Source organism: Ochotona curzoniae, unplaced genomic scaffold, assembly GCF_017591425.1.
Source record: "Ochotona curzoniae isolate NIBS_2020 unplaced genomic scaffold, NIBS_Ocur_1.0 scaffold_4683, whole genome shotgun sequence".
NCBI lineage: Eukaryota > Metazoa > Chordata > Mammalia > Lagomorpha > Ochotonidae > Ochotona > Ochotona curzoniae.
The window spans coordinates 4070120-4082177 of NW_024467121.1; the positions used below are offsets into that span (position 1 = coordinate 4070120).

General features: G+C 40.6%; 1 protein-coding gene across 12 annotated transcripts in view; it reads left to right on the top strand.

Annotated features, from left to right (window-relative positions):
- Positions 1-10460, top strand: part of CACNB2 (calcium voltage-gated channel auxiliary subunit beta 2) — a 331302-nt gene extending 320842 nt beyond the window's left edge. For 6 of the 12 annotated variants that reach the window (XM_040967832.1, XM_040967830.1, XM_040967831.1 and 3 more), the window contains 4 exons: positions 5773-5924; positions 7089-7184; positions 8776-8961; positions 9694-10188. In XM_040967832.1, coding sequence (XP_040823766.1) covers positions 5773-5924; positions 7089-7184; positions 8776-8961; positions 9694-10188 — 929 coding nt within the window. Of the gene's footprint in view, positions 1-5772; positions 5925-7088; positions 7185-8760; positions 8962-9693 lie in introns of all 12 variants that reach the window. The other 6 variants (XM_040967829.1, XM_040967834.1, XM_040967828.1 and 3 more) reach the window with 5 other exon arrangements.
- The last annotated feature ends 1598 nt before the right edge of the window (positions 10461-12058 follow it).

Here is a 12058-nt window from a genome sequence, read left to right on the forward strand (position 1 = left end):
GGGTGTGATAGTGATTTGAGACTGTGAAAGTTACAAGACGCTTCTAGAAAACATCTGTGCTTCACCTTAGCTGAATGTATGGTTTCAAAGAGAGGAATGTGGCACTGAAACTTAGATAGGTAAGGATAAGATAAAAAAGCAGTTAAAAGCTATGTAAAGATTTTGTCATTCAACAAACACCTGAGTACCAGTCATGTGCAAGGAATTATTCTTAGTGCCAGAACACCAGACAACCATCACAGAAGTTTCCCCCATGCCCTGTTCACAGAGAAGACATGAAGAAAACATAAAGGTATGGATGTCAACAGACAGTTACGGATCACTGAGCAGGGCAGCATGTAGGAGAATCAGGCTGAACAGTGGCAAGCTCAGAAGGAAGGTGTAGTTTTATGTCAGGGAAGGCTGTTTTTATTTATTTTAAAGGCAGAGTCTGAGAAAAGGAAAGAGAAATCTTCCAACTGCTGGTTCACTGCCCATATGGCCACACTGGGCCAGGCTACAGCCAGGAACTTCTTCTGGGTCTCCCATGTGGGTGCAGGAACCCAAGCACTTGGGCTAGCTTCTGTTGCTTTCTTGGGTCATTAGCAGGGAACTGAATCAAAACTGGAGCCATCAGGACTCAAACTGGCCTCCATATAGGATGGCTGTGTCTTAGGCAGAAGCTGAACCTGCTGCAACCACAATACTGGCTACAGAAATGACATTTTAGAAGAATGAGTTTAGTGGTGGATTCTTCAGTCTTGCAGCACCCTGTGCTACAGGCATAAGAATAAAGGCCCTGAGGCAGATGCATGGATGGCACATTTGAAGAAGAGTCAGGGGGCCAGGAAGATTAGAGTGAGCAAAGAGGGGTCATGGGGTATGAGGATGTGCTGACTATGTTGGGCTTAGAAGGCTCTGGAAGGACTTTGTCTTGGTGTGATTCCGAAAGCATTGGGTGAAAGAGGAGATTGCAGAGCATAAGTGAGATGAGGGACAAATTAGGAAGCTGATGAAGCTCAGAAGTGACAGACTAAGCAGTAACATACAGAATAAACATAAAAGTTGGGTCTTCAAAAGAATATAGGGGACAGCAGAATGGAAATGCACAAGGTTTGGGAGGGAAAATCACTGAGAAGGCTGTGCTGATCACTCCAGTTACAGGCCTAAAGTAAGGCTGTGTGGCAGAGGGAATCAGGCAGGCAAGGAATCCACAGATGGAAGAGCAGGACTGTCAGGAATTGGTAATGAACTATATGTGAAATAAGGAGGAGAAACCTAGGATGATTTCGAACTTTCTGCTTTGAGAAAAGGGGTGACTGAAGATGTTCCTCAAGGGCTGAGTAGTTCAAGACAAGGAGCTTGTGTAAAGTGCACAGTATTACGGAGGTGGGGAAGGGAGATGCAGAACCCATTTGTGAGCCTGGGACTCTGCACTGTGTGGTATGTCCTGGTGTCCAGGTGACTATACACAGCTGCAACTGAATGGAGAGGGTGGAGTATGAGATGGCCAGTCTCACTGCACACAGGAACTGTGTTCTGTATAGTCACTGCACCACTGGCATGGAATCGGTGAAGACTGACCTGTGGCTCCTCAGGTTCCTGCGAACCACTGCTCAGGATATGACTGTGGTTTAAAAGGGTAAGTCACCCCTAAAAATAGAGATAAAAGGAGAATGGCACTAAGTAGGCTCCAGGAAGGACCCTGGTTTACAGTGTGGTAGCTGAAATGAGAAGATACAGCACTGTCCTGCTGGACCTCAGCTATGTGCACATGGGAGAACCCAAATGTTTGGTTACTCTGTATGCCACAAATGGTTGCAAAGGTGATGGTGGTCATGGTTTTGGGGTTGTAAGCAAATTTCCAACAACACATGCATTCCTAAATGTCAATTTTACTACTTTGGGAACTTTACATGTCTTTAGAGAAGTGAGGTTGAGAGGGTTAGGCAAGCCCAGACCTCTGAGAAGCCCAGTATAGATGAGGTAGGCTGGAAAAGGAGCGTCTTGACATAAAACCAGAAGTAGATTCCAGGGAAGGCATTTGGCATAGCAGTTAAGATCCCATTTGGCTTGCACACATCCCTGTCAAAGACTGGGATTCAGCCCTGGCTGCACATCCAGTTCTAGCTTCTTGCTAAGTGTTGAATCCCTGCCACCCATGCGGGAGACCCAGCTGGACTTCCAGGTTCCTTTAGCCGGATCCATTCCCTGCTGAGGAAGACATTTGGGGAGCAAGCTTGTGAGTGAAAGATAATTAACCCCCTCCCTATTTTTTTCAAATGAATAGAAACATAAATAGATATACTGTTAGGAGAGAATATTTCAGTGGTCCAACTGCTACAGAGAAATAAAACAAGATGAAGACCTCAAGCCCACCAATTTGTCTTGACATAGCATTTCCATCCTTGACTTAGTACTTTACTCAAACAAAGGACACGAAGAGACTTCAAGAGACCCGAGTCAGCCAGGAGGGTAAAGTCAAAAAAAGTGGACTGGTAGTCTGGACGGGCCCACTGTGTCATCCCAACCAACCTCCAGGAGACTCGTAATACAAAATCTAATACTTCGAAAGCAAGGAGAAGGGTGTATGTGTGTTATACAAATTAATATAATTCTATGGGACAGCATGAAAATTTTTCATGGTAGTGCTGGCAGATAGTTTTACAGAGAAAAATAAATCAGAAAGGAGAATGGACAGAGGCTTCCCCTGCCAAAAAAACATGTTAACTGAGATGTTCACAGTTTATGTGGATATGGCAAATATATAAATTATAATTTTGCACAAAACAGGTACATTAATATTCCAGATATGTGAGTTTATGTATGGATGCTGATACTTAAAGATTATTCAGTTTTACCTTTTTGTTGCTTATTTTTAAAAACAATGGTTTTATGTTTCTTTTATTCTTGTTTTCCTTGGATTTTTGTTACTGGCAAGTTAGGCAGTCTTCTTCTGTTTTCTATCACTAAACCAGGGACACTAGTAGAACATGTTTCAAGATTATTATAGGATCTGATTGCACACAGAGTAGGAGGTAAGTCAATGGTACAGTTTGTTAGTAGCTTCTAATCCAAATTTAAAACGTATCATTTATATAATTCCTATCTTCATTATTCAGTTACTGAAGAGTATAAGATACAGATCTAGTTCAGAATAGAGACAGCATTGGCTGCTTTCCATGAGTTCTGTTATGTGGAGTTATCATTATTGCTTTATTTTTTTCTCCCAAATTAGTGGTTTGCATTCTGCAGCCTGCGTCAGAGGGTACGTCAGAACACAGATCCTGCCCCAATGCCACAGTCTGATTTAGTGGGATGGGAGGAAACATGAGAATTTGCATTTCTAACAGGTTCTTGGAAACTGTGCTTTAAAAAACCATTGCTGAGTGAACACAAAATGCTTTCTCCGTAACCTGCTTCAGTAATTATTTCTGAAAATATTCTTTCACAATAACATCAGTCACTACACACACACACACACACACACTCTCTCTCTCTCTCTCTCTCTCTCTCTCTCTCTCTTAACCCTTAGGAGACAGGCTGAAAACGCCAGCTGGCTCAGAGCCTGCTGTAGGCATTTTAAAGCACAGATTTCTGGGAACCTCCCTTAGAGTAGCCGATTCAGGAAGTCTCAGGTATCCCTTGAGCATCTGCATTTATGGGACATTTCTAAGGGATGCTTTTTGTTCCAGGACCACATTTTGTAAATTACTGTGCTAAACCACTTTCAAGCTATTAAATGTCATTTTTAATCCCTCAAGTAATTTTTTCTTTTCCTGTTACATACATACCATTCAGCTAGTCTGATTTCATGGGATTTAGGCCATTTGCATTCAGTTTATTGTTGAAAGGTAATGATTTGGTCATACAGTTTTTCCATAAATATTCTTACTGCTTGTATTGGAGTTCCTTTGTACTTTTACTCACTTTCTACTTTCACATTCTTTGATTTGGGGCAACAGTCTGTAGCAGCATATCCTTAAGCATCATTTATAAGGCTGGCTGGGTGGTGGTGGCGATTCTTTCTTTTTGTAGATCTTTATTTCACCTTCATGTAAAATATGAGTACTCAGCTGGGTAGAAAGCTCTAGGTTGGCAGTTTGTCTTTCAGAGCCTGGACTGTGGCCCTGTCTTGTTTCCTAGCCTGTAGGGTTTCTGATGAGAAATCAGCTCAAAGTCTGAGTGGAAATCCCCTACTGGTAATCTGTCATTCCACTTGTGAACATTTTAGTGTCTTTAACTGTGCAAAGTTTGACCATAGTGTGTCAAGGTAAACATCTTTTCTGGAGTTCTATTGCATCCTGTATTAGGATGACGTTTGTTTCCAGTTATTTAACGGAATAGACTTAAATCTATCCCTTCTTCAGGAACTCCTAAAACATGTTAGGTCGTTTGATGATATTCCATAATCTTGGACACTTTTGTGGGGTTTTTTTTTTGTCTGTTTTTTCAAAAGAAATATTTTCTAGCTTAAAGATTGCTTTTTCTATCTCACGAAGTCTTGTTTAGGCTTTCCACTATATTTTCACATGGCATATTTATAAATTCTGCACTTCTAATATTTTCTCTTCAAAATATCAGTTTCACAGAATTTCTCATTCATGTTATGTATGGGTTTTGTTAATTCCTGTATTTTTCATTGTCTTTGGATATTTTAAATTCATTTTCAGACATCTCCTCCATCTCTTCATCTTCACATTCTAATGTTGAAATGTTGCTCTTTTAGTAACATGCTAGTTCTTTTTATCTCCAGAAATCTGGCATAAATTGAAACAGGAGAAATTAAAAGGTATTCTGAAGTCAAATTTGCTGGCTTGAAGAAATCTTCTAGAATTGACTTTTGGTGAACAAAGTGGGATTTGAAAGCTACATGTTATGCTACATTGGATAATAGCTTCTAGCCTCCTAAATAATTTTAAATGTAGTTGTTTACTCACACTGGCTATAGAGTAAGTGCCCAACAGCCACATGTAGTTCGTAGCTGCTGCTTCAGGCAGCACAGAGATTTCTGTCACTGCAGTAATTCTACTGAATAGTGCTGTTTACAACTCTGACAGGGTCTCTTAAGCAGTAGGCACTATTCTCTTGATACCCAAGTGAAGTATTAGAAGTCTGGTGGAGGGCCAAGTGTAGTAGTCCAGTGGCTAAGGTCCTTGCCTTGCATGTGCTGGGATCCCATATAGGCACTGGCTCGGGTTGCAGCTGCTCTACTTCCCAACCAGCTCCTTTCCTGGGGAAGCAGTAGAAGATGGCCCAAGGCCTAGAGACCCTGCACCCATGTGAGAGACCCAGAAGAAGCTCCTGACTTTGAATCAGCTCAGCTCTGGCTGTTGTGGCCACTTGGGGAGTGAAGCAGCTCTCTGTAAATCTGACTATACAATCAAGAAAATAAAATAAATCTTAAGTTTGATGGTAACTGTTTTAAACATTTTACAATTTGGATTTTGATTTTTTTGCTTCTGATAGATGGTCACCTCCCTCGTAAAACATGAAGACAGAAATACAAGAAGTGTTTGTGGACAAATCTGTCATAAGCACCCTTCAGGTCTCACCTGTTTGTTTTATTTCAGCAGAAGAAAATTTGAGTTAAGGGAGAAATTCCTTAAATTATTAAGTTGTTGTGGGGGAAAATGATTCTTTTCTCCCACAGCAAAAAAAAAAAAAAAAAGTAGCAAAGGATGCCACTTTTAAATTCTGCAGATAAATATCAATAATAATATCTGACTTTCATTGAATAGTACCATTTTACTTTGTTCTTTAAATAATTGAACTCTGTTTAACCTTTCACAGCGGAAGTTCAGAGTGAAATTGAAAGGATCTTTGAACTTGCAAGGACGCTGCAATTGGTAGTGCTTGATGCAGACACTATTAACCATCCAGCTCAACTTAGTAAAACCTCCTTGGCCCCTATTATAGTATATGTGAAGATTTCTTCTCCTAAGGTAAGTAGAGATGCAGTTGATACTTGAATATGTTTTATTTCTGCTTTCCAGCTATAATAGGTGTTAGGCCTTTATGAATGCACAGTTTGAAAAGCCACATTAGGGGCCAGGTGCGATAGCCTAGCAGCTAAAGTCCTTGCCATGAACACACTTGAGTATTTTACAGATGTTTTCCTGAACAATGACAATAAAAGTTGCCCTGAACATATTCACAATGTCCATGATGTTTTAATAATGTAAAATGCAGTATATTGAACATCTTAAGATTTCAGTGAACCATCTTCCAAATGATCAATGAAAAATGTTATAAATTACACATAACAGATCCACTGGAACTTCAAGACAGAAGAAGGAAAGTAAATATAAGAGTCCACCAAGGTAAACTAGCTTTTGATGAACTACGTTTACTGTGTTTTAGCGTACTATCAAAAACTGCGCATAATTTTATATCTGTTGAATGTTGAATTCTCTTCACATATTTCAGCCCTAAGAACACACTGCAGATCAAATCTAGAAGCAGATTTTCATTGTGTTCTGTGGACGCAGGAACCTACAAAAAAAATTGTAAAAGTTATTTTTAAGTTCTAATATGGAAATTAGATGCATTCCACACATGTACCAAAAAAAAACAAACAAAAAAGCACACTCACACACCTCTAGGAGAGCTAAGGGACAAACACCTAGGAGCAACAGTAAGCTCTATGTGCATGCTTACAGCTTGCACCTGAGCACTATCTGTTACACAATGCAAATGCGTAAGATTTACAACTACTTATTAAAAACTATTAGTGTCCCCAGCATAGTGGCCTAACGGCTTAAAGTCCTCGCCTTGAACATGCCAGGATCCCATATGAGCGCCGGTTGTAATCCCGGGAGCCCCACTTCCCATCCAGCTCCCTGCTTGTGGCCTGGGAAAGCAGTCCAGGATGGCCCAAAGCCTTGGGACCCTGCACCCGTGTGGGAGACCTGGAAGAGACTCCTGGCTCCTGGCTTTGGATCGGCTCAGCTCCAGCCGTTGTGTTCACTTGGGGAGTGAATCATCAGACGGAAGATCTTCCTCTCTGTCTCTCCTCCTCTCTGTATATCTGACTTTGTAATAAAAATAAATCTTAAAAAAAATAGTCCACCATGAAAAGAACTGATAATATGCTTTTTAATTTTCAGGTTTTACAAAGGTTAATAAAATCTCGAGGGAAATCTCAAGCAAAACACCTTAATGTCCAGATGGTAGCAGCTGATAAACTGGCTCAGTGTCCTCCGGTAAGTTATCTTTATATTCCGTAAAATGCATATAGAGAGCTCACATCTAATATGTTGAAAACAAAGTCATGGGAGAATCCTGGTCACTGTAAGTAGTATTTGTTGCCTCCTTCCATCGTCATGTGTTTTTACTACATGGTTAACCTAGATAATGGTGATGCTTTCAAAAATGCACAGTGTATTCACTAATGACTTCACTTTAGCTAATATAAACATCTGTAAGATGGATATATTTGATTTTGTCTTATTTGCATGGGTCTGAAGGGTGGAGACAGATTTTCCATATGCTGCTTTAATTTCCTAATGTCCTAATGACCAGCAACAGTCAGTGCTGGCCAACCAAAGCCATGTGCCTGAAACTCTATCTAGATAGCCCATTTGGCAAGAGGTTCCCAGTATTTGTGCCGTTTGCTGCCTCCTACACTGGTGCATTAGCACTAAGCAAGATCTAGTGAAGCAACGGAGACTCAAACCGGCATTCCCTTTGGGATGTTTAACCCACATGCCATAATATCTGCCCCTAGTATTGACTTATTATTCACCTCTCACCAACTGGAGCAAACTGCCCAATTTTAAAATAACTGCTAGAAGACTTCCTTTCTGTAATTCTGCCTTTCAAGTGAATTTTATATCTTGTAGTTCACTACCCAAATGGCCACAACCACCAGGGCTGGGCAAGGCTAAAGGTAGGAGCTTTATCTAGTCCCACATATAGAGGAGCCCACGCAGTCTTAAACCTAGATCTTCCTGGGAAAACAGTGGAGCAGCCAGGACTCCCACCAAAACCTTATGGGAAGAAGGCACAAGCCCCTCAAACTGCATTCTTGTGAATACATCCTATTTTTAATCCATTCTCTACAAACCATGATACTTTAAAAAGTTCTGGGCAATGTTCCTTTTGGCACAGCAAATTAACCTGCCACCTACACCTACACTAGTATCCAATACAGGAGAACCAATTCAACTCCCAGCTGCTCCACCTCTGACGCAGCTCTCCTCTTAACCACCTACGAGGGCAGTAGAAAATGACCCCAGTACCTGGGACTGCTGCTGCCTATGTAGAAGACTGGAAGATATAAATAGCATCTAGCTTCTGAAGCAGCACTGCCATTACAGACACTGGAGGAATGAGCCAAATCTCTGTCATTCCACTTTTCAAATAAATAACTTAAAACATATATAAGTTTATAGGTAAACACATTTTTAACTTTCTGAAGACTAACATGCACAATTTCATAAACTTTTTGCTAACCAAATTAGCTTAAGTGCAGATATTGCAGAAAGTTATCAGTATTTCAAGATAAACTATGTCAAAATCTGGTTTCAGCTGCATCAGATGGCTGAACTCTTGCTTCACTAATTTCTAAATTAAGCTTCTCAGTCTCTTTTCCACATTATTTTTTCACTAACAATTTTCCTGAACTGTTATGCTCACTGTCTAGTGACTGTAATTAGCTAACATTCGTTTGAGGTACATAGACACGTATAAACTCACCCAGCCAACAGACAAGGAGCCCATAAGCAGGAATAAACAAAGGATGCATCCTCTTCACCCAGGAACAGCTGCTGCCTGAAGTGTTTGTCTCTGCAGGAGCTGTTTGATGTGATCTTGGATGAGAACCAGCTTGAGGATGCTTGTGAGCACCTTGCCGACTATCTGGAGGCCTACTGGAAGGCCACCCATCCTCCCAGCAGCAGTCTCCCCAACCCTCTCCTCAGCCGTACTTTAGCCACATCAACTCTGCCTGTCAGCCCCACCCTTGCCTCCAATTCACAGGTAAGGGGAGATTTCAGAAGTTTCATAGAGAAACTGACAACCCTGTCCTGAGAACCACAGCAGTACTTGTTCTGGTATACTTGGTTTAAATTGTGACAAACTTTACAAGTGACTTAACAGTTCTTTCCACACTACAGGGCTGACAACAGAAAAATACTGGAGATATAACACACACACACATTTTTAAATTACATAGTTCCATAAGGTAGAGGACCTTTCTACATAGTCGGCAGCACACTGGGTGTGAGGGATACAGCCATCAGCAGGTTACTTTCATCATACTTGTGGCTGTATCAGGTACGATGACAGCCTTTCTCCTGGGGATACTGTAATAAACTGTCTTGTCTTCTGCCTTTTCTCAGAGGATCGTATTAGCACCCATGAAGGTCTCAGTGTCTGACTTCACACTGTTTCATTTAAACATTTCAACTTTTCATTGCATTTCTTAATCCTTAAGCCAATGCTAAAATCCTGCTTATTTTTATTCAATGGGATTTTAATGAATGTTTATCTTCAGTCAGAAATATTGGCATTTGTATTTAAACCACAAAAGAACATGTGAAAAAATGCTACCTGGATCATGAAAAAAGTCACTGTGTGCACTGTTTTGGGCACTTCAGAATGCAAACCAAATCAGTGCCACAAAACATCAGAAGAATTTGGCAACGGACCGAGGATAGCTTTCTTACTTACAAGGATCTGGATTAATGTGTATGTTCCTTTTGCCGCCAGAGTTCTCAAGGTGAGCAGAGGACAGATCGTTCGGCTCCTGCCCGTTCTGCTTCCCAGGCTGAAGAATCTTGCCTGGAACCAGTGAAGAAATCCCAGCATCGGTCTTCCTCCTCAGCCCCACACCACAACCACCGCAGCGGCACCAGCCGAGGACTCTCCAGGCAAGAGACATTTGATTCAGAAACCCAGGAGAGCCGAGACTCTGCCTACGTAGAGCCAAAGGAAGATTATTCCCATGAACACACAGACCACTATGCCCCCCCACATCGTGACCACAATCACCGAGACGAGGCCCATGGAGGCAGTGACCACAGACACAGAGAGACCCGGCACCGTTCCCGGGACACAGATCGGGAGCAGGACCACAATGAGTGCAACAAACAACGCAGCCGTCATAAATCCAAGGATCGCTACTGTGACAAGGATGGAGAAGTCATTTCCAAAAAAAGGAATGAGGCTGGGGAGTGGAACAGGGATGTTTACATCCGCCAATGACTTTTGCCCTTTTTTTTTTTTTAAGTCTTGTATAAGGGAACCTCAAACAAAATCTTTGAGGTCTACATTGCAATCATGTGATCTGTCTTGTGTATTTTGTATTGCTGTTGCTTAAATAGCAATAGCATGAAATGAGTATTAATATTTTTTTTCTTTTGTAAGTGCTATATAAATTGGCCTGGTACAGCTGCAGTCCTCTGGTTGTATATTGAATTATTCACAAACTCAAACTGATTTGGGTAGCTGCCACTTGAACAAAATCTATTGCCACCATGATTACTTCAAGAATTCTAGTTGACACATCAACAAGCCAGAATCAGCACAGATAAAGTGGAATTTGTTTCCCAGATTTTCTAATACCCAGACACCTGATTTGCATATTCATTTATTCACGGACCACTTTTTTGCTTGTACCTCTGGCTGACTAAATTTGGGGACAGATTCAGTCTTGCCTTACACAAAGCGGATCATAAAGTTAGAATCTATTTTCTATGTACTAGTACTGTGTACTGTATAGACAGTTTGTAAATGTTATTTCTGCAAACACCTTATTATAATTATATATAATATATAATCAGTTTGATCTCACTATTTTAGAGTCTTAATGCCAAGTCAGCAGATTTGCTTTATGAATTACAGGGACTAGAAATACCCACATTCAGGAAATTTGTAATAACATTGTCTAGACACCTATTCCCATCTAACAGAAAGTCTGTACATACTGTAAATACGTGTGACTGCTTGACTTGAAAATAATTGATTTCTGAATGTTATACCATCCTGTAACTTTATACTTTTGACCATAAATTAAGGTAAATATCACCAAACTCCAAAGGTTGTTCTACTCCATACAGTTCACACTAATTGTGACAAACACATTCTTAGTAGCTAGTGTCTGTTATAGTCACTGCACTGGAATATATGAGCCGGAACCCGCTGTATGCACATGCGTGTGCGTCTGTATGTCAGAGTGCACGAGTGACTGGTTGAAATGGAATGCTGAAGAGTAATGAAATGATAGATTGGGATCTAGAGTTTAGCCACCTAGCTTTGTATTTGTGTTATGTGTTGCTTTAACAATCCATCAAGCATTCAGGGAATGTGAGGAAGCTTGCTGCCAAAGTAACTAGGAAAGCATTCATGCGCTGGTCCTTGTTTTTGCTCCCAGAGAGTAAAAATACAGGCAACTTGTACTGTGAGTGTTTCACTGGAAATGTACAATCTTTGTGTGTCAGAGTATTTGTTAGCAAGAAACGTTTACACAGCTTGTGGACTTATTTCATAGGAAAATAAATTTTTATAACTTCTCCCACTTTATTTTCTAACCTTGCCTATTCCTGTTGTTCATCTCCCTACTTATTCTTTCCCACCGCCAACTCACTGTTTCACTGTCTGTCAAACCCAAGAAGTGCTTCTTATAACCAAAGTTTCTGTTATTCAGAAGTAATCAGGACAAAATAGGTGACTTGAAATGAATACAATGTTAAGAATTTTCATATATTAGACAACTACTTTAATGAGGAAACGGGAACATGCTATCTCCACACCTCCACTGAACTGCTGTACGAAGTTTGTCATGTTATTTTGAGGGGAAAACAGTTTCTATGTCTCAATTGTACACTTTTGTCTAGTTGTGACATCAGGACAATATTAGGTGTGCCGGTACCTAGCATTGGAAGTTTGTCCCAGCAAAATGCCTATCATTTCCTACTTTAGATCTGTATACTAATTTAACAGGACAGTAGTGATGGTAAACTGTTTTACTTCCTTGATTGATTCTTGCCAACTGTTTTACATTTAACCCATTTCCCCTACTCCCAAGAAAACTGTTCTAAAACTGAATTACAAATAGTGTTTTAGCAACGAATAT